At 42.9% G+C, this 21,666-nt stretch overlaps 1 protein-coding gene across 4 annotated transcripts in view; it reads right to left on the bottom strand.

Moving 5' to 3' along the window:
* Positions 1 to 4,305: 4,305 nt before the first annotated feature.
* Positions 4,306 to 21,666, bottom strand: part of LOC309709963 (A-type voltage-gated potassium channel KCND2-like) — a 51,944-nt gene continuing 34,583 nt past the window's right edge. For all 4 annotated transcript variants that reach the window (XM_082539003.1, XM_082539005.1, XM_082539004.1 and 1 more), the window contains 4 exons: positions 9,856 to 10,018; positions 8,011 to 8,109; positions 6,742 to 6,962; positions 4,306 to 5,870 (listed from right to left, as the gene is read on the bottom strand). In XM_082539003.1, the coding sequence (XP_082395129.1) occupies positions 5,696 to 5,870; positions 6,742 to 6,962; positions 8,011 to 8,109; positions 9,856 to 10,018 (658 nt within the window). In that variant the 3' untranslated portion in view covers positions 4,306 to 5,695. The remainder of the gene's footprint in view (positions 5,871 to 6,741; positions 6,963 to 8,010; positions 8,110 to 9,855; positions 10,019 to 21,666) is intronic.

The raw sequence follows: 21,666 nt of genomic DNA, 5'->3' as shown, positions 1-21,666 counted from the left end.
ATTTCTTTGTCGAGCGCCTTTGTGAATACACAATGTACTCGGTAAAATTATTATTTTTTATTCTAGGGAAATAGCAAAGAAAAAATAATATGCTTAAATCAGTTTTTCTCTACCCACAAAATCGCATTACGAAAACATGAGAAATTTCGGTGCACTTGTTAAGCAAGCTTGCTGCACAGCTCACCTTGTGCATGTTTTAACAATGAGTAGTCAGTCAGGCAGTAAAAGACTTTCATTTTACTTGGTTAGCCTGCTCTGTGGTCTGGCAATTTTGCATTTGTATTATTTTGTGCTTTTTCGTCTGTGTAGACAGTTCAAAGGGGCATTAGGCGGTTCAGAGAAGGGTAACATAATAACATCTCTGGGTCTGATTCAAAGGCAGGACATCGTGTCCCACGTGACACGTTCCTGAAGCAACGATGAGTCACGAAGAGAAAAATGCATTGCTGATTAACGATGGAGTAAAAGCACCCAGTTGAGGAGAATTTTTTTTTCACTCTTGAGTTGGTGCTAACAAACAGGATAATTAATTTAAATCAATCACTGTAACAATCCATCATTAGTTTTACTCAAAAATTACTATGTGACAAGTCAAACTTCAGCTTTGAGCAGCTGGACCGTTCCGTCTGTGAGCAGCAGATCAGTTTTTCAGTGGTCCTAGTCAATGAAATCCAGCCACTCAGTCTCAGGCTTCAGGAACAGCCACAAGCACGGCGAAAGAGCTAGTTTCCCCTTTGGCGCACTGTAGTTATAAAACTGTAGCAGTATTTTTAAATTAAATCTACACGTCACATTACATCACATTACACTGTGCACAGCTGAGTGATATCTTTCAGGTAATTGTTTAGTGCTCTGCTACAATATTTTACATTGTCTTTTTTTTTGTCTGTATGTAAGCTTTGTTATATTAGTGTGAATCTGTTTCACTCTCTTGCTCACATTGTTCCCACCCACCTGTTTGGTGCGCTGTAAATATTGCAGATGGGCATCTGCTTCGGAATAAAGTGTTTTTGATCTTTTATCTTGTGGTTATAAGCTGCACATTGTCTTTGGCGTCCAGATATTGTCAGATGTGCGATAACTGATTTTGTTCTTTTCCAGAACTTCTGATTTGATTCCATATGTTACTGGAAGATATTTGATCAGCCTAATATGTTAGATGATCAAAAGCAAAATGCATTATATATTAATCTAATCCCAGATTTGGTGTAGTCCATAGCTTGCATATTTGAAGCAAAGAGCATTTCACACTTTATCTCCAAACAGGATTACACAGTGTCGTGCAATAATCCTGCAGCATTGCTCGCTTTATATCCTGAGCCAATTCAAGAACTCCCAAGTCATCCATCTGGCATGCTTAATGCAAAGCTTTTAACCTTTGTGGTGCACTGTATTAATATGACACGGACAGCTGTTCAGTTCGCACATATGCGCACAGTATCCTGTGCATTACAGTGCCATGCCGTCATCATCGCCGCATTATAGATTTGAACCCCTGCCTGTTTTTTTTTGTGTTTTTTTTGCAGTTATATCAGGATTGAGACAATGGTGACGTAATTGCTATTTAATTAACAGCCATCGTTTCCCCCCAGTTGTCTCTGCTGTGAATACACTGCAGAGCTTTTAATGAATGTGAACACTGAGGACTCCCAGGTGACCCGCCGGTGCTGTCGAGTGATAATGAAAAGGGCGGATTCTTTGGCGCAAATTGTCTGAGCTACAGGTTTACCAGTTAATATTATTCATTCAGTGGCGATAAGGGACGCAGGCTTGACGTGCGTTTGGTCAGCGTGGAAAGAGTGATGATAAAGAACTAAATATGTTGGCTCTTTGAATCCAGAGATGAGAGGCGAGCCCACACCTGCACTAGACTCTGGGAACAATACAGCCTTGGAGGAATACGTTGAAATCGCATTTGTGCTGGCGAACAGCTTTATTCTCTCCAGCACTTCTGTTGTGGGGGCTGCGGCAAATGTTTTTGTCATACTGGCGGTGTATCGGCAAAAGTCCCTGCAAACTTCCAATAACGCGCTGGTGGTCAGTCTGGCTGTTATAGACTTTCTGAGATGTGTAATCGATTGCCCGGTTCTCTTAACCATTGTTGTGAGTGTGTATCGAAACAGAAAAGTGGACAGTTTCATCTGTGATGTACAAATGGCCTCTTTTTCATTCAGCTGCTGTATCCAGTTGTTAACACTGGCGTGCATAAGTGCAGAGAGATACCAGGCCATTGCACAGCCCTTCAAAGCCAATCAAAGGAAAAGGCGAATTAAGGCGCTGATTCCTCTCACATGGACCTTCGCTATTCTGGTGTCTGCTTTTTGTGTGATATTTTTGAGGGACTCACCTTTGCATATGAAATGCCAACGACAACAGAGAGAAACGTTATTCTCTTTTGACAAATTTGGGCTTTACATGCTATTCCCACTGTGGGCAGCGTGTTTTGGTGTCATCATTGGATTCTACGCTCGCATATTTGCCCTGGTGAGATCACACAGCCGTAAAATATTTGACAAAGGTACTTTTACTCTTGCTACAAAAGACAAAAATGAAGAGAAGCCGGAGACAGAAAAAGCCGCAGTGGTGGAAAATGAATGTGGAAGATTTGAGCAAAACCCCACTTTGAGCTTAGGCAATGCTCAGACACAAGCTGAATCAAATTCACCCAAAGAAAAATCAGTACAATCTGTCTCCATCAATTCAGAGGATAAGAAAGAATTTAAAGATACAGTGAAGATGAGCAATGCAGAAACAAAACAAGCTCGGCCCCTTCCAGTACAGGCTACAGTGCTTACTGAGAAAAAACCTTTAAAAACAGAGCAGTCAAACCCCCATGTCATGAAGGTTGAAGTGAATCTGTCAAATGGAGATGCTGATTCAAATGTTAAGAGCTTAACCACAAAGCGGGCGTCAGTCAGTTTCAACACACAGGAACAGTCCAAAGACAGACTGAAGTCTGAAGAAGAATCCAAAGAAAACAGCCTCCTGCAGCCCCCATCATTGCCTGCACCAAATGTAAATTCTCAGTCTACTACTATCTTACTGACAGAGCCTGACCAAGCCCTAAACAACAATGAAGGAGAAACACTGACTGTTGCCTCACAGGCTCAGGTGACCGCTTCACCTCCAGTCTCAAGCAATGTCCCCGAAACAGAAGCAATGCAACTCCCTGCAGCGGTAGAAGGGGCTGTTTGCATGATGCCTTCAAAAGCAAGTAAAGAGAGAGCAAACAAAAAGAAAGAGGGCAAAATGGCTAAACGTGCTGGCTATATAATTCTAACCTTCCTCTTATTCTGGTTACCACTGATCACAACGATCCTGGTGAATTACTTGGTTCACAAAAACACAAACTCACAGGTAAGTGCCTGCAGAAATAGGCTTGTGATTTCTCTCTATTATTGCAGGGTCGTTACCTTACAATACAAAACACGTCGGAGGGGGGGGGGGCTGTTGCTGTGATTTAGTGCTATGTAAATGAAATGGGATTCACATGAAAATCTCTGTTGTGTTATACAAAGTTAATCTAAAGATCTCTTAATTCTTAAAATTGCCTATTGTTTTTCAGATAATTATCATTGAAGACATGGAGGTCCTGTCAGTGTCTGTTGCCTGCATCACGTCACTAAGTGACCCAATCATATACGCTGCAGTAAACCCTCAGTTTTCTTCAGAATTTTATCGGCTGAAAAACAGGATGAAGTCCATATTTCATAAGAAAAGATAGACTTTCCACCCCTATAAACATCTTTTAAGTGGCTCTAGACCCAATGACTGTATTCATATTCGCTGTGCAAGTGAATATAGAATTTAATAACGTTTGTCTAGTCATTGTCCAAATATTAACTAAATTAAATCCCAGTTGTCAAAGTGGGATTTTTCTTTTTTTTTATTTGGGTATAAGAAGCTTATTATTTTATATGCCGCTGCGTTATCTTAGATTTTATGCAGGCTGACTTCTCAGCAGTTACTAAACACTGCAGAGCAGAGGCAGTGCATGCTGTGAGAAGCTGCCTGGACTAACGCAATCAGCTCTGCAGGGGGGGTCGGTGCTGCGCTCTCTGTCAAACAATCACAGAGGCCTGCAGTCTGCCTCCAGAGACCCTGCAGCCGCGACCCACCGCTGGGCCAGTCAGGTCTTCACATGTCCTCCAGCAGCACCTAATTATTATGCCATCCTGTTATAAAAGATGCTCTTTGAGTGGTCGTGAAAAAAACATTATCAGATCTACCTAATTATTTTCTTTCTTTTTTTGTAAGAAAAGAAAAGACATGGGTCATTTAATGGATGTTTCCATAGAGCTACAGTATTTATTCTATCCACTGCACCAAATGCACAATGTGTGTGATCATTTGTCCCCTTTTCCCTTGCCGCTTACATATGTGGTCCGTGACAAGACTTGTGTTTCATTAAAAGCAGAATTTACATCATGACATACCAGGCTCACTTGTTTCCTTCCCACCAATCTCGTTTTTACTGACAAACCAACAAGAAGCAGAGACATACTTTAATAAAACAGAATTCGGCAATGAGAGCATGCAAATCCTTAATTCAACCAGTTAACAGACAGAAAGAGAATGCCAACAAGTGTCAACTAAATCTAGAAATAAGAGAGGAGCCAGCTTCAAATGCGGTTGAGAAAGTCCTAACTGAGATATTTACAACATGAAAAGTGTACAAAATGGCCCTTTGACACAGTAAACTCCACTGAGGCTTGCTTTTGAATATCATAAGAATTGGTAAGTCATTGGGATTGATGCTCAAAACTCTCTCATATAGTTTTCAGTCCAAATACCACGTGTCCACATTAGGGTTAGTATTAGTTAAGTGCCGCCGAGAACATTGACTTATGTTTCTACCTTGTGACCTAACTAATATATACCCTGTATAGTTCTCAGTATCAATTATTAACTAATGACAGCGGCTGTCACACAGATCCATATCAGGATGTCAAATATGTAAGCTAACACAGAATTCGTCATTTGACTTTCACTTTGCACATTTCACAAACATGGTCAGGATGCGTAGTATATTTTACTCGTCATCGAGCGATGTTTTTCAACTAGTTAATGAGTCAGTTAATGAATATTCACAACAGTTATCCATTCTGGTGGATGTACGATTTTTGGAATTTACAACAGTGAGGGGAGCGTTAGAAAACATGTCATTGAAGGGGGTTGGGGTTCAAAACAATCGATGTAACAAGCAGTGAGTGAAACGAATGTCCCGCGATGTGTAAAGGAGACTGATTTAATATTCACAAAGATCGCCTTCAGGCAATGAATATGTGTGCTTTGTCATCAGAGGCCATCGAGAATGACCTTTAAACATCCGCATTTCCTCCTTAAATCATAGACAACAAATATGACTACATTACATAATCAAAAATAAAGTTGTTTTTCTTTTTTCCTCAGTATTTTTAGGCAACGACGATGACCACGCGTTCCTCGCCCTCTTCCTTGCTCTTGCTGTGCTTGATGGAGCAAGATCTGCTGGTTCACTTCCAAGGCAGCTGTCCACATCATACTAATACCATGCAGAGTTTGACATCAGATGAGATAACAACTTCAAAAAAACCCTCGGCCTCTGTTAATCTTATAATCCTTCTTAGATTATGGCAGGTTGATGCTCGGTGGTCCCTCTCCTCAGCATCTGGTGCTTCTTGAGACCAGTTAGCCGACCAGATAGGCGTGACATCTACAAGGCAGATACTCGGACAATGTTGCTCTGAGAGTATGCTGTGGTGGTGGAGCCGTCCCCGTCTGATGAAGTCACCACCGGGGCAGATAAGCTGACCATGGAGGGAGTGATGTAAGGTTCATCACATTTCAAGGGCACGGTCTCGTCGAGTTTAGCGTTCAGGCTGGCGCGACTGTGAAAGAAAACAAAGGAATTAAAAGAGGCTGAAAGGTCTGAGCTTGCAAAATGTACACGGCACAAACCTGTTATTTAATATGTTCTTGTACAACGTATACACGAGTGAGGATTGTATACAGGCATGAATACACGCCCTCTTTATGAAGTGGTTCATCCTGTGATGCGTATGCTGTAAAAATCCTACATTTTTAATTTACTGTCCGAGAACAGTCCTTTATTGTAAATACTGAAATGATGTTCCACACACGGTAGACGTTTTCAGAGCAATAGCACCAGACTACTCCACCCAGTTTGGAATCGCAGATTCTTTTTTTTTTTGACCTTCTGAAGTAACAAGAACTGCAGATCATTTATATTGTACTTGCCTATGGGAATGGGTTTGCTCAGGGGAATCTGCTGCCACCCGTTGTAATGAAGAGGAAGGGTATTTAATTTGTGGTACTCACAGGGGGGGAGAAAAAAGACCTGTTACTCTGCATAATCCACTGAATGTGCTTTCAACAGTTTTCATGAGACCAATTAGGCAGGAAGCAGTTCCAGTGAAAAACAGTGAGGATTATTCCGAGATAACAGGAATACTGTGCTGGGATAACAGCATTAACTACAGCACGTTAGTGCGTTTATGTCAATACAACCTACATACTGTATATATGCCAGCTGTACTGTCGATCTTTTTTTTCTTTCCTTGTGCTTGTAGCTGCTTGTTCATTTGTTGCTCTTTGCTGTTGCTGCATATCTCCACATTTATTGAGGAGGGAAGAGGTGACATCACTTGTAGATGTATGATCAAATCAAAAAACACACAAGTCATTCATTTAATTTCTCAGCATCCTAAAAAGCACTGTGAAGTCAGAGAGACTACATACCTGTTAGCCACTGGCCTCTCTCTTATCTGTATGGTGCTGAGCTCCTGGTTATTTGTGCTGGGCAGGCTGAAGCTGCTCTTCTTTCTATGGCGTCGAGAGCAGCATGAGCCCAGGCCGTGCGGAGACGAGGACACGGAGGAGGTCCGGGAGCCGGACTTGTTCATTACGGAGACCTCCATGCAGTTTGCCTGAAAGGTCTGCTCGTCCACAAACTCGTGATTCTGGAGAAGGAAAAAAAATTGGATTCAGTGTTGCTTATGAATCACTCTATTACATCGATGATTGGCTCTGCTCAATGATGAGTAAAGATGTTTCACAGTAAAGCCTAAACAGACTGAACAGAATCCACTGCAAAATTGTTTAATAATTGGAAAATGAATCATCAAGGGAATAGAAATATATTGGCCCAGATGTCCATATTAAGTGCCATCTGTGAGAACATTCACAACTGTTATTGCTGTGAAAAACGAGCAGAACTTGAAGGTCAGCCTTCAAGTGTGTTTCGGGCCCCGCCAGCAGGTGGCAGAGAGCGGCTGTGCAAGATCTGATGCCGTGCCTTGAATCTTATAGCTCACCTCTGTCACTCTTGGTCTGCTCGCTGTCTGTTATCTATAATGCACACTGTAAAAGACCTGATGTAAACCTTTTCATCGCCACGGGAATAGTGTGAAACCATTTTTTGGAGCTTTTCCCAGATGAGAGGCAAGCCGGTTAATAGGAGAGGGATCATCTCATGACATGAAAAACTGATTCACTCCCTGCATACGTCTGTTTGCAGAGTTTAGATCTGCACGAGTGTAAACCTCATGTCAGAGCAAAGAATAAAAGAGGCCCCTGCATCTCTAAATTATTGATACAGTAAAATGAAGTACGCCGGTTTGTTTAGATGAAATAATCCTTGTGGATGGCAGAGCCACGGTATCTTTAGCATGTCGCTGGCTCGGGGACTCAACATTTCCCAGCCCCATTTAAAGCTATTTTTAACTTAGCTGAACAGGAAATAGATTGTACAGTCTGAGCATAGATGAAAAAAAAAGTCACTTTGTTTCTATTTGCAACTCACTGTAACAGGTTGGAACTACTGATGATACAGCGCAGACTGTAGGAGTAATGCAATGAAAGGAGCTTTTTTCCCCCCCACAGAGAGCTATTTTAAACCGTGTGAAGTCTGTTACCAAGATAGTAAAAAATGAAAAGTACCAAAGCTTTCATCTTCCAATCGACATGGCTTTAAGGTCTTCTAAGATTTTTTTTGTCTGTTTTTTTTACCGTGGTCTTTTCCAGGCAGTGCAGCAGATGATGATGCTGGCTCTCGAAAGGAGGGCTGGGGGCCTTCCCCACCAGGGCTTGTCCTGCCTCCTTGGAAGCCTTGATAGAGTTAAAAGAGAAAAACAAAACAAAACAAAGAGAAAACCACAGCAGTGTAGATGAGCAGGGTTACATTCTGCTAGTAGACAGTCAACAGCAAGTAGCTCGGCGATGTAGTGGCGAGGACGCAAAAGCACCGAGAGTTGAAATGCTGATCTGTAGCATGGCAGCCAGTCCACTGAACCTAGTGACACGGCGACGTTTTAGGGGTGGGTGCACAGAAACTGCGACTAATCGCAGCGTCTTTACGCTGAGAACACTGGTTTTCTTATTCTTTCACAAATTTGATGATAAGAAGCAGGAAAAGTCCAATTCGAGGTGAAATCGCTTTCAATGCGGCAGCAGTGGCACACCTAGACACAGATCAAACACAGCGTACCAAACACAGCAACAGCATTCTGCACCATAATGTCACCACACATATGAGACACACTTTATGAAGCTTTGCGCGGCTCTGGGATGGACGGTATGCTGTATTAGTCTGCACTACAACCTGGGATGCTCTAGAAAATACGCACAAAACACACAGCAGATCCAAAAAAACACCCCCCCCCCCTCCCCCTTCAAAAAAACCCCTCCCCAAATCAAACAGCAACAAAAAACAAACCAAAACAGAGTTTAGAGGAGATGTGGGCTGAGCGGACAGCCTCCACAGGTGACATACTGTCATGTAAGCCTTTGTCTCCCTCCTTCCCCTCCAAACCCTGTTGGACAGACATGCAGAGCTTGGTTAATGAGTAAGTGTGAGTGTAATGGCTGAGGCTCCACCAGAAGGCAAGTATGCCTGCCTGGTCCTCCTGCTGCATGGACAGAGAGAGGGAGTGTTGACAAGGAATGTCAATGCTGCAGCTGAGAGGGTTGATGTAAGAGAGGACGATCACACTGAAGCACTGGAATGACAGCAGCCCCTGTGTTACAGCATGAAAAGCTTCCCCGTGTGTGTGTGTGTGTGTGTGTGTGTGTATAGTGTGTGGTGGCATGCCCCCCCACCCCCGACCACCCTACCCACACCCCTGAGCAGAGTGACATGCAAGCATCAGCGAGGCCCCGGTCAGTCAGCCCCCACCCCCCACCCTCAAGCCGCTGCTTGGCCCCCAATCCGGTTTACCTCCTCCAGTGAGTCGATCAGGAGCCCATTTTGTTTGTAGCGCATATAGGCATTAGTGCCTCGAATCTTCACAGCACGGATTCTAGCGAGGCGAGTTTTCTGTTTGAACAAACAGACCTCTGTTTTAGCCTCTGACAGTTTGTCCGTCACACTAATTGGCTACGTCTTCCTCCACCACCCCTCCTCCCCACCCCGCCCTCTCCACCCGCCCCGGCAGCCGCAGTATTTAGTGGAGAAAGGGTATGCCCAAATCTACGATTAGGAAGTTCTGCCTTAGCAAACACTTTTAGAAAGAAATGCACATATTGCTATCGAAAAAGCTGCTGACACAATACTCTGAAGATCATTTGTTCTGTCATTGTCATTCGCTCTTTTATTTCCCTCGTTCCCCTCCCACCCCGAAATATACTTAAGCAAGTCAATACACACATACGCTCAATAGACACACAATACGCAGAAGCACAATAAAAGATTAATATTCTGGAAGATAGCGTTTGCCCTGTCATTCTGTTACATGCGGATAAGACAGGGACAGAGAAGAGGGGGAGAAAAAAGAGGGCAGATAGAAGCAAAATAAAGACAGATAGGGGGAAAAGGAAGACAGTGGCAAAGGAACGGGGAAGGCGGGGAGCCAATACCCTCTGTGCTCGTCGTTTCTCTGCCCGCTGGCTTTGGTGGTAGATACGGCTGAAGTTTGACACTATGACAGGGACAGGCAAGGCAATGACCAGCACCCCACTCAGAGAGCATATGGACCCAAACACCTTCCCTACGATTGTTTTTGGCACCATGTCACCGTACCTGAAACACACACAAAACAGATAAGAGTGAGCACACTGGGTAGGAACACAAACAGGGAAAATCTTCCACTCAGGAGGTTTATTTAGCATGTCAAGTTGTTGCGTGTGCCTAACGGTATTTTTAATAGTCTTGAAGATAGTTACGGTGACCTTGGGATATTTCACACCTTCAAATAAAAAGTCACACATTTGAAGTGGGCGAAGAATAAATAGGACTCCCTCTGATGTCACCTCTCCCCGGCCTAGTTTCTACACGCCATTGCGATGTTCCTCTTTTAAAACACTGTTTCATATATAATTACACACCTGCTGGCATCGGCTAATGCTTTCACGTCGTGACCAAATGCGCTACATATCCTCCGTGACCTCTGTTAGCCAAACAGCTTGTGAAAGATACAGCGAGTAGTATCACGTTGAGTAAAAGCAAAAAGGGGAAGGGAGCAGTGTGATGCCGAACCCCGGAGAGATCGATTAAGTCTGTGGTCCTCGGCGACAGCCACCGGTGTGTTTTGTTCTTATTCCCACATTAAAATGGAATATGGAGACGCAAAGGGAACCCAAAAATTCAACACAAGGAGAAAAGAGCTTTTCTGGCACACATGCATGACACTGATGAGGAATGTTTCATGGTATACCTGAGCACAATTAAAGCATGTCATTTTTCAATGGTGAACAGGCTGCATTCAACAGATTAAAGGCTGCGCTTCTGTCAGGTTGGACTGACTCATCCCCAGTCCCATCAAATTAACGTGCCTGTCTTCTGCTAGAAAGCCAAATCCGTCTCTGTTCAAGGCAAACCTGAAATCAAACTGTTTTCGTCACCTCGTTTTCTTTACTTTAGCAGGCACCCTCAGCACCACTTACTACGGTAAGCACTAAAACCAAGGATACCAAACTGAAGAAGAGAGACACTTCCTGACTTTCCCTGAAACTTTGTTGTCTTTTCACCTGTTTTATAAAAGACATAGTTTTGGAGATACTAGGCCATTATATGCTCCTATTTTGATGACAAAATTTGATTTAATGCCAACATGTGCAACAAAGGTAATTCAGGTCATTCATAAACACTGTTATAAAATGATATCGCAAAATGTAAAAAATTTGCAATACAATCCCAGGCATGTCTGAAAGCAAGAGACATGCCTGAGGCTAATATGTTCACGAGCTTTTGAAAAACTGCCACAGTGAAGGTTTTAAAAACCTCAGTTTCTATTTTTAACATGTGGTCGAATAAAACGTGGATTTTGTCTCACAATGTTAAAGGTGTGCAGCTTTATTTCCTTTTTTGATGTTGGACTGTGCGCCGTGTTGAGCCTGGGTTATGCTTGATTGCGGACACGGACACAGATAGCTGGACGGCCGAGTTGTAGTTCTTATTATACTTCTTTAAAGTCCACTGCCTGGGCGCGTGCGTAGTTGGTGCACTGTTATCTAAATTATCTGCGCTGTCACAAAATTTGGACAACCTCATACTCAATGTTTGATGATGAAATTTATGTTATGGGGCCCAAGCAGAAATCGTGTGCACGGAAAGTAGAAATCTCGCTTTATTGTTTGTGGACTTTTAATTGGCCAATATTTCTTTACGGTTAAGGTTATATTACCACTTGTTCTTTTGGTATGCATGAGATAATTTTTTGCATGTGGACGGCGACTTTTTTCATAACGAATTTGGAAAAAAGTCCCCGTTGCCTGAAGCCTAAAATGGGAGCTACTTTAACAACCTCTAACAAAATCACAGTGCTTTGTAAAACACGCTAGAAAACTGTCTCCACTAAATGTGGAAACGATAAATTCAATTCACCTCATGAGGCACAAACACGCCGTCTATTACAACCAGGCTACAAGGAGGAGATGCTAGCAGCTGGTGATGTGCAAAACACATGTAAACAAATGACTCCACCGAGCTTCGGGAGAGGACTTGCTAGTTTCACTCCATGTGACGGGAAGAGCAAATGGTGGACGGAAATTACTGATGCGATTACAGGTGGATAAACAGGGTGGTTAAAAAGCTGGATCTAAGATACAACATCCCAGGTAGGAAACATCTTTCAGTTTTATAAGGCGACAATATTGTGCAGCTACTGAGAAGTTATTTATACTTGAATTTTCCTGGGAAAATGCTACCTTTGCATTTGACTTGCAATAGATTCACACTTCAAACTAGGTAATGTGTCATCAGTGAAAATGTGTCCTCATTGTAAAGTTTCTTCAAACATTGTGATATAAGGTTGAGGCTATAATGGCTGCCCCTAGCACTCAGGAGGAAATGCTGGAAAAAGATGGAGGTATTCCTTCTCAAAAAAGGCCAAATCAGATCATTTTTGTGTTTGCTGGGTGGTTAAACAAGCTGTAGCCCCTGCTACTATATACACATTTCAATATGGATTTTTGTATGGACGATGGATTTTATGTAAATAACATTTTTCTAGTGCTTTACCAGCTCACTGCTAGTTTATTACAAATGCATCCAATGTAGTATATTATATATGAATTTATGTTTTTTTTCCTCATTCATTTATGACATGTGTGGGTTGCATAGACTACCAGATAGTCCCCCCTGGGACAATAAAGACAATTCAATCCAATTCAAACATTTAGCTGCAAACACAGTGACATCCTGTAGCCACATGCACATCTGATTACTTTTCAAGATTATTACTTTATCAAATAGAAAATCCCGATGTCTCCAAGGCAATTAACAGATCCAGGGAAAAAATCTGCAAATTCATTCGTATGAGCATAATCTGCATATTCACAAGCGGCTCTGTGCTGACATGCTAGGCCACCAGCAGCACTGGGACTTAAAATGAATGATTCAGGGCACGTATGTTTTCCGTGTCATCTAAACAACTCTCCGTGTGCTGCAGAGGACCGGCAATTCACATGTTCGCAGGTGGGTGAGATGAATGAGTGAGACCCTAATGCGCAAATGACCTGAGTAGACCATTACCTCCCGAGAGTAAGATGAATGCAGGTAGGAAGGAACATCAGCATTGCTCAGTGGCTGTGACAGTAGTCCGTCTCTCAAGTGAGGCAGGGTAATGTGAATGTATCGCTACACGGGAGGTTGACTATTTCATAAATGAAGTTGTCTAATGCCCACAGACGTCTGCTTGAGTCATTAGCTTCAGGTTTCCATCATGTTGGGCCCAACAGTCTGGGCTTTTACAGAGCTCGGGCGGAAAGATGTAAAAGTGGACATTTTAATATCACGCTTGATGGGACTTCATGTACAACAGTTTGCTTTCAAGTTGACTAATCTCGCACAGATGTCATTAGTTTTGCAGTTCATTACAGGTCAAGTCATTTTCCTATCTAATGGCAGACAATGACTGAAAGCAGGTGTCAATTATAGGTTCTGGATGTGCTGCTGAAAGCCTATTAAGAGATCCATAAAAAAATGGAAGACAGCATTCCCTCGCATGTACTTTACTGCGGCGAGTGGAGTGATGCAGGCACGTCTGTTGTGGAATACAGTGTGTTGCAGTGACTGTCTTCTTTTGGAAGGAAAGCCTAGCAGCGAGCAGATGAGAAAGGAAAGCAGCAAGCGCACTCTGGAGAGAAACAGTAACAGTGATGGATTGTTCATAAGGGAAAGCTGAGATACACAAAGCCTCGTGGATGATGGCAGAGGTAGGAATTAACAGCAGCTGCAGATTAAAGTAATGTTCCTACTTTGTTCTTGTTGTCTCTAAGTACCAGGTACTCACATTTGCTACCCCTGCTACCCTAAGCTGACACGGGTGAGACACAAAGACGGATGACCGGATTCTTATCCTCACTGCAGAGGATGAAGAGGAATGTCGAGATGACTGAATATCAATTCCCCACTTCCACCCACCTAAAACCATACTGTGCTCGCGCTGGCGCCGGCCTTTAAAAACAACGCATTCTGTAGAATTGTCCGACAGCGAGATGACAGCATTGCAGATGAAGCTCGGCGCGCCGAGAGAGAGTGAAACCGCGGGGTTGCCTCAGACTGTAGGAGAAATGTCAGACTCAAAGGAATATTTGAATTCTAGAAACGGGGGGATGAATGTCCTCACCTGGCTTTGGATAATAGACCAATCAAACATTCATGAGTCCCTGTATCAACCTGCGTGGCAGAGTTTGTGCAGTTGACCTTAAAAGCAGTGCGGTATTCCATCAGGGGTGCTCTGAGACACTTCTGTACATGACCTCACCGCCTCACAGCTAGCGCCAACACCTAAAAACAGGGACACGCTTGGACACACAGGAACTGACACACAGTCAAAACAGACGCTTGTTTGTGTGTATATGTGTGTGCGTAGGGCCTTTAATTTGACATATAGTTAAACCAATCCTCCTTCCTAAAAAAGCAATCTTGTTCCTTGATTGTCTTCCAGAACCCTGTGTCTGAAATCTGACTGCCATCTGGTTAGTGGGAAGTGAAAAAAAAAAGATATCTGGATGACATTGCAGACACGTCATTTGTTTATTTCTCTTTTCAGAGACAAGGCAGGTTCGTTTTTTCCCCCTAAAGATTAAACTAAATGAAATGAACCTTTTCAGGTAATAAACTATGCCTAAATGGCCTTTTCTGGTCATTTGTACCACTCTGTCTGCTGCACACAAATAGGGTTTAGTGGCTGATAGAAATTACAAATCCCTACTTTAAGCGAGCATAAGCTCAGGTTTCTGAAATAAGCACAGAGGCCTGAAGTAATCACACTGCTGTCCCAACAACTCACATTCCAGTTGTGATTACTGCCAACAGCTTACCAGTGCTGACAATTAGGATTCAAGGAGGGCTGCGGCAGATCTTTCAGAGGCTTCGTCAACAGCATCGAAGACCAGTCGCCCAGCGGCGCCTCTGTCGCGGTCTTCCTACCCTCCTTTTTGTGGATTTTAGTACGAAACTAGCTCACACACTGCACAAGTGACTATAGTAAAGTGCATTAATCAAAGCAAAGTGAATATCTAACGTTCAAAAAGCCTCACAGTGTTCGCCTGTGCCGATAAGCGATCAAGGTCAAGGTGTTCAAAGGAAGAAGAATCCTATGATTAAGATAGTGAAACTGCTGGACTGTGAGGTGACATCCTATTAAATCCTTCATGGTAAAGACATTAAATCTCACTTTCATCAAACCACACTTTGATCTACTCCAATTTGATATTTCAGTGAGAAGCAGTGGAATGAAACTAATTTAATTATTAACCGTTTTGATTCATCAGCTGATTAGAATACAGATGAGTTAAGCACACTGTCCTTATCTTGTGCGCCATCTATGCATGTTGTTTTATAGCAATAATTACAAAGGGACCTGCAATCTGAAAATCTGAATCTCAAATTAATTTCGGTCTCATTTTCTTCCCTGAGACTGATTTAACTTCACATCCCACTCAGCATTTGTCTTTTATGCTCGGAAAGTCACAATGAGCTTACTGTGCTAAAACAAGGCTTTCATATATTATAAAAAAAAAAGGACTTTTATCAAGCAATTATGTGCAGGTGAGCCACTTTTACTCTACATTTTCTTAGACTGGTAAACTCCCACCGTGCATTGTGAATCAAGTCTCCTCAACACGTCTTTGATCATTCTGGGAATGCACAATTTTCTGTTTGACCTTCACCGAACATCTCATGGCGCACCGACTCCCCATCATGCTTCCAGAGGTAATTCACTGGCTCCGTTTCACAGTTCAGTGGTTTCTACAGTGCAGACAAGCCCTCCAAACCTGTGAGACCAAATCCTGTCAATTATAGTGAAACTCTGATACTGTCACCGACTGTACCAATCAGAAGTTGATAATGACAGCGAGAGGCAATAAAACTGTGCGGGGACAACGGGACAGTGGCAAGGTCAGGAAGTATTAGGCGCTCTTGAAGTGAAGACATCTCTTGTGGGCAGTGCTGTGAAACGTACCACAGAGATTAAAGTGTCAGAGTGGACGCAACATTAAAATCTTCTCTAAGGACTTAACACAGACTCTTCCAGATATTAGCCTGACCAGCTGAAACAGTCTCCATTTCTTTTACAAGTCATGACAAGGAGCAAATGGAGCAATGCTGCACAACAATACTGCTCTCTGTACCTTCTCCATGAGGCTGAAAGAGCACAATATTCATCCGTGCTGACAGTTAAATAATAGATGTTACCCCCCCCACCCACCCACCCCCCACAACAAAAAGAAAAAAGTAATTTTCCTCCAGAACTCTATCATACTATGAACTACGAATCGAGAATTTGAGGAAAATAGATTACACTGCCTGGATGTCATACAAGGCATATGAACATGAGTGACAAGAGGATATAGATTCTCTGACATTGTATTTGTGAAGACTGCAAGATTCATGGGTTACTGAGAGGTTGTAAGGGTGCTTATGTCATATTAAGAGCCTTCATTAAATGTTTGTTTCTAAAAACACAAATGAGCTGACCAGTCGGCCATTCTTTTATGTGCCAGTAGGTAGTAAATCTGACCATGTAGTAAGAAAATCGAAGCTGGATAGACATTCTTGTATGTACAGATATACAAGGGCAAGTGAAGGTAGCAGAATGAAAGAAAACTCCCTCTCTCTCGCGCTCATAAATTTATATCATTGATGCACCAAATGTGCATCTGTTTCGTGTTTAAAATAAATTAAAAATATTAAGGACATTTTGTATTTATCTATTTCCACCACGAACAGACTGCAAAACAGTACAAATTAAATCTTTGTAATTGCCAGATAGACTGGCACAATCTTTGGAGGCTCGCACTCAATACACGCTAGCACACCTACAGTATGTACCACTGCAATGCTGGGAGACACACCACAAGGGTTCAACAGTCTGACACACAATAAATGAACATGATCTCCAGCATGATCCCTGAACACAACATATCATTCCTGATGTTCTGCACCGCATCTCTGGCAAGAGGCCGGGAGCACAACATTCAAAATGCTCCCTCTCCTGGGTTTGGACACCAAAGACTGATGGGATTAAGAGTGTGTGGGCTGATAGGACTCTGCTCTGATGCTATCCCTCAGATATACATCATTATAGAGAGGGGAATCCCACAGGCACTGGGATTAGCCCGCTAGATTTTCACTGCAGGTGATAAGGGAAAGAAGGAGAGGCTGGCAGAACTACACAACATAATGGGGAGAAGGAAGCACAGATAGGGGAGGACCAGAGGACCGCACTGCCTGGTGTTATGCATGCGGTAGGAAAAACAGGGTGCTCAGGTATGAGTAACTGCAAACAATAGCTACAGGGAAGGACAACTTTGTGATAGGTGCCTGTCGCAGTCTCTGCAGGCAGTAATGCAAAGGCTGCATTGTTCTGGCTGTTTGCTGAAATGCAGGGAAAAAAATCAAATTTAAAAAAAAGAAGTGTGGAGCAGATGCGCGAGATCATTTTTTATGATTTTCACAACCCAGCTGAGATCCGGTCTCTGCAGATTTGTGAAAGCTGACGAGTGGAGCCAAAGGTTGGGATGTGAAGTTTGTGGGAGCAAGAATGTGTGGCTGCGTGCCAGTCAGTGTTAACGCATAGTAAATGAAAGCTTTTGTGGTGCTGCAGTGTCTATATAACTTTGATCCTCCAGCTGAATGTTCACCTCAGAGTCTCAGGAACCACACAGACCTAATAAAGAGCGGCAAAATTCCTCTCTTTGAACCACGAAGACACAGATAAACCATATAAAATAATCCCTCACGTATGGCTCTGGCAAAGGCACCTCAGCTCTCTCTCTCGCTCACATATCAAACATGTATTCCCTCACCCCTGCAAATCCCAGCTTAACCCTCACCCTGCAAAACCAGGCAGCTAGTTATCACCGCGGCTTTGACATTAGCATGCACGCCCTCTCTCATTTGGGAGATCTTCTTAAGAGTCAGGGATGATAAAAAGCTTTCCTCTTTACCGCTCTTCCGCTCCTGACTTTGACTCACCCTTCCTCTGCCTGGACCTGCCTGCCTCTAACTATGAGTTGGAGATGAAACGCTTCATTCACTTTCTTTTTCTCCTCCTTTTCTATTATCATGCAGTGCTAGCACAGCCCTGCTTGACATTTTTCTTTTCTTCTGCTCCTCTCCAGTCTCCAGTCTACACCTGCTGACACTTGAGAAACAAGCGCAGTACTATGCAAAAAAGCGCCCTTTTCCCCCCATTACTGTATATGCCGAGTCACCTCTAGGCCCACTTGAGCTCCTTATGGTCATAATTACAACCATTTCCTTGTGCCAATTGCTTTCGATAACTAAATGAAAGGCTGTTTTGTATTATTAAAAGTTTTAAGAGGGTTGAGTGTTGACCTGGACCAAGAAAAATAGCATGCCACCGTGTAAATATGAGAATTATGATTTGTGGCTATTAAAGCGAGGCCTGAGAGATGCTTTAATCAGTCTGGACATGATGAAACCAAGGTAAGCCAACTCAAACATTGCTCAGAATCTTAATTTGTCATTGCATGTTTATATTTCTGCCCATCCGCCTTACATCATTCCAGAAAGCCAAGGGCTAAAAATATATTCCACAACGTCGGTATAATACTTTGATAATGCAATTACACTCCTTCGTGACTGAATGGGGAGGGCAAAGGAACATGAAAGACTGGGCTGAAAGCACGAAGGGGCGACAGAGCTATGGATTATAAGGGAACGTGATAATAAAAATGAAATCATCAGACACTCAAGCGATTATGCTAATGAACTCGTTCTGTATTCATCGTAGGTTAATCTGAATGCTGGCAAAAGAGCAGTGGCATTTTCTTGAACGCCGAAAGCTTTCATTGAACTGGCAGCAAGTTACCTCACCTCCGGAATCTAAATGCCGGAGGCAGGGTTAAAGGTGAAAACTGAATTTCTTAAGATGATCAATTAAGGAAAAACTAGCAGTAATGACAGCGGTTGCTGTGTTCGTGGCATTCGCCGCATTAATACTTGTGTTTTTTCCAGTCTAAAGTAGAAAAAAAAGTACACTTCAAAGTAAGATGTGGCTCTTAAAGGCAAAATGCACCAAAACCAGCTTTCCTTAAACTGAAACACAATAAACACCAAAACCAGTGGCGATGCTCAGCTAGTATTGACCAGACGAGATTTCAAAGGGAACCTTGTGACCTTTGTTGTCTGGTCAGGTGATGAAGCGGAGAAAAAAACGTGAAAGGTCTTGTGGATTAGTGCCTCTGTGTTGGAAAGGGGAACTGGTCCAGGAGCCTCATCACGCTGACAGCAGATTAGTGCTCCGCGGCGCCGCCAGAGCAGACGGCACAAGATTAACTTTGATGTGCGATTCCACGCAGAGCAGCCGCTGGATATCAGCTTCCTCCACCAAATGGCCCCTTTTGCCCTGACTTTGCAGAGTGTGCATTCACAAGCTACGTTATCTAAAAAAATCTGCTCATTTAACAGGAGAGTACAGCGTCACCAGGCAGAGGTAAAGATGTATAGCTCTTTTTTGGGCTATATGTCCCTTTAGGTCTGCATTTACAAGTTTCATTATGTATCAATTCATCACTTTAAAGGGTAGGGGGGGGGGTTTGGGGTTTTTTAGATGACATAAGGGTACTCCATCAATTTTCCAGACAAAGATCAGTTTTATAAGGAGGAGAGCTACTTGTAAAAACAGCTGTGTAATTTTTTCTGTGGATCTCAAAGGAGGTTTATCTGGTGTATATATAACCCCTGACTATGTCACAGCAGTGTCATCAGGGTTATCTGTACTATAAGATAAAGCCAGAGTAGAATGGGGTTTGAAAGGTTTAATGAAACAGTCGCCCGTCGAATGCCTCACAACTGCACATGTAATACAAAAACGAGTAGGCCATTAATTCAGCAGCTGTTTAAACTATTGAATTAAAAAAACAAATTGGAAATGCCCGTCACAATATAGCAGAGCTGAAGGTGATGTGGCGATCCACCATTTCAAACTCAAAGGTTATTCGATTTCCAATTACAGAAGACAAATAAAAGCTGCCCATTTGAGAAGCTGACATCCAAAGTAGTCAGCTGACGTATCAATTGATTCATCGTTATGACAAATGATGAAAATTGTGGTGTTAAAAGCTCCAGACAAGCTAACCAATGGACTGGCTTAAAGGGTTACTCATGAATCAAGTCGAAAAATGAATTTTGGTCTTTAGCTGCGGGCATGTTAACGTCATAACAAATGGTTAAAAGAAAAAGACTGAAGGTAGGCAAAATAAATAAATAACACGAAAAAAGTTGCAGGATAATACGTGTTGAGGAAGAGAATCAATTGTCCTCAGGCTTTAAAAAAAAGTTCTGTATTCTGTTTGAGCTGCAACTTTAAATTGTCTGTATCAGCTTTTTGCACCAAACAGCTGCAGCCTCTCATATATCGGTTCACTTCCTGTATACACAAGACTATACATACATTCAGGATGCTTTGTAAGTAGTTACAGTACTCAGGGCGTAAATGGCCTGTGCCAATGGAGCATTGTCTTTGAAATAAATATCAAGGTAGAAAAATACAGCTGTTAAAAATTATATATGTATATATAAATATAGGAGCAGTCGCCAGTTCAAAGGGACACTTCAAAATCTCACAGTAAAAGTGAGAGGAATAGCCGAGGTTGGAATGAGACGGAAAGAGTGGCGAAGCGTAAAAATGTACTGAGCGCGCTCTCTCCCAGAGAGTGTGGACGGCAGCCAGACCAGCGACAGCAGCGAGCCCAGATAACAGCGAGTACCAAGGAAGCAGCGAGAACCTGCAGGGAAGAATTGGGAAGAGCTGAAGCTCTCCTAACAGCTGCAGACTGGCCCCCGGGGCAGAGCAGAGCTACTAGCTGCGGCCCTATCTACCATCGCCCCACCTGCACCACGCTACATCACGCACATGGGGACATCATTACTTTTTCCATTTCACTCCTCGAGACTTCTCCTGTCAAATCAAAAAATGACATGAAAAGTAATAACTCGGGGGCCGTGGCGACAACAACAACACAAGCAAAAGGTCATTTTGCCAGTGAAAATTGGTCTTGCATCCACACAATCTATCAGTCATCAACAGGTTTATTGCGATGTCTGCATTAACAGCAGGGGTGGCTAAAAGCCAGAATTAAACCGACCTAGGCCCAACGCGTGCTTGATGACACAACTCCCATTATTTATAACTTCGGCATCTTTGCCAGCGCTGAGGACGAGCTTCCTGGTGAATAATGATGTTCAAACTTGGAGGACAAGGCAGATAAAGGCACAGCTTTGGCCCCCACCACAGACAGCACATTCAAATGTACCGTTAACAAACGTGACTGAATGAAGGTTATTCGTTTTAATCACACCACAGCACGCCCTTCCTTCTACTATCCCAGGGGGGTTGCTATATTTAAGCACTTTTTCATTCTTTCTCCTTTTTTTGGTCTTGGCTAATGGCAAGGCAATTGCTATGTGGGATGTTTGCCCTTGAAGAATCAGACAACATAAGGAGACATTTATACATATTGTAGATGTGGCGCGAGCAAACTGTATCATATTCGGTGGCTACTTTTTTGACTGTGTCATGTTAAGAAATCAAATCCCAGCCTCGTTATCCTTTATTTCTCTTTTTTTTTGTGATGTTTTCCCTCCGACACGTGTTGGTTTTAATACCTGTGCTGAAAGAAAAGCTGTCTGTCCCGGGAGAGAAAGAGCAGGGACATTCATCTCTCATTTTTCCCACTTTCTAATTGGACTTC

Source organism: Aulonocara stuartgranti (assembly GCF_965226115.1).
Source record: "Aulonocara stuartgranti genome assembly, chromosome: 7".
NCBI lineage: Eukaryota > Metazoa > Chordata > Actinopteri > Cichliformes > Cichlidae > Aulonocara > Aulonocara stuartgranti.
Note: the sequence above shows the minus strand (reverse complement) of the source record. Positions and strands in the feature narration are given on the sequence as shown.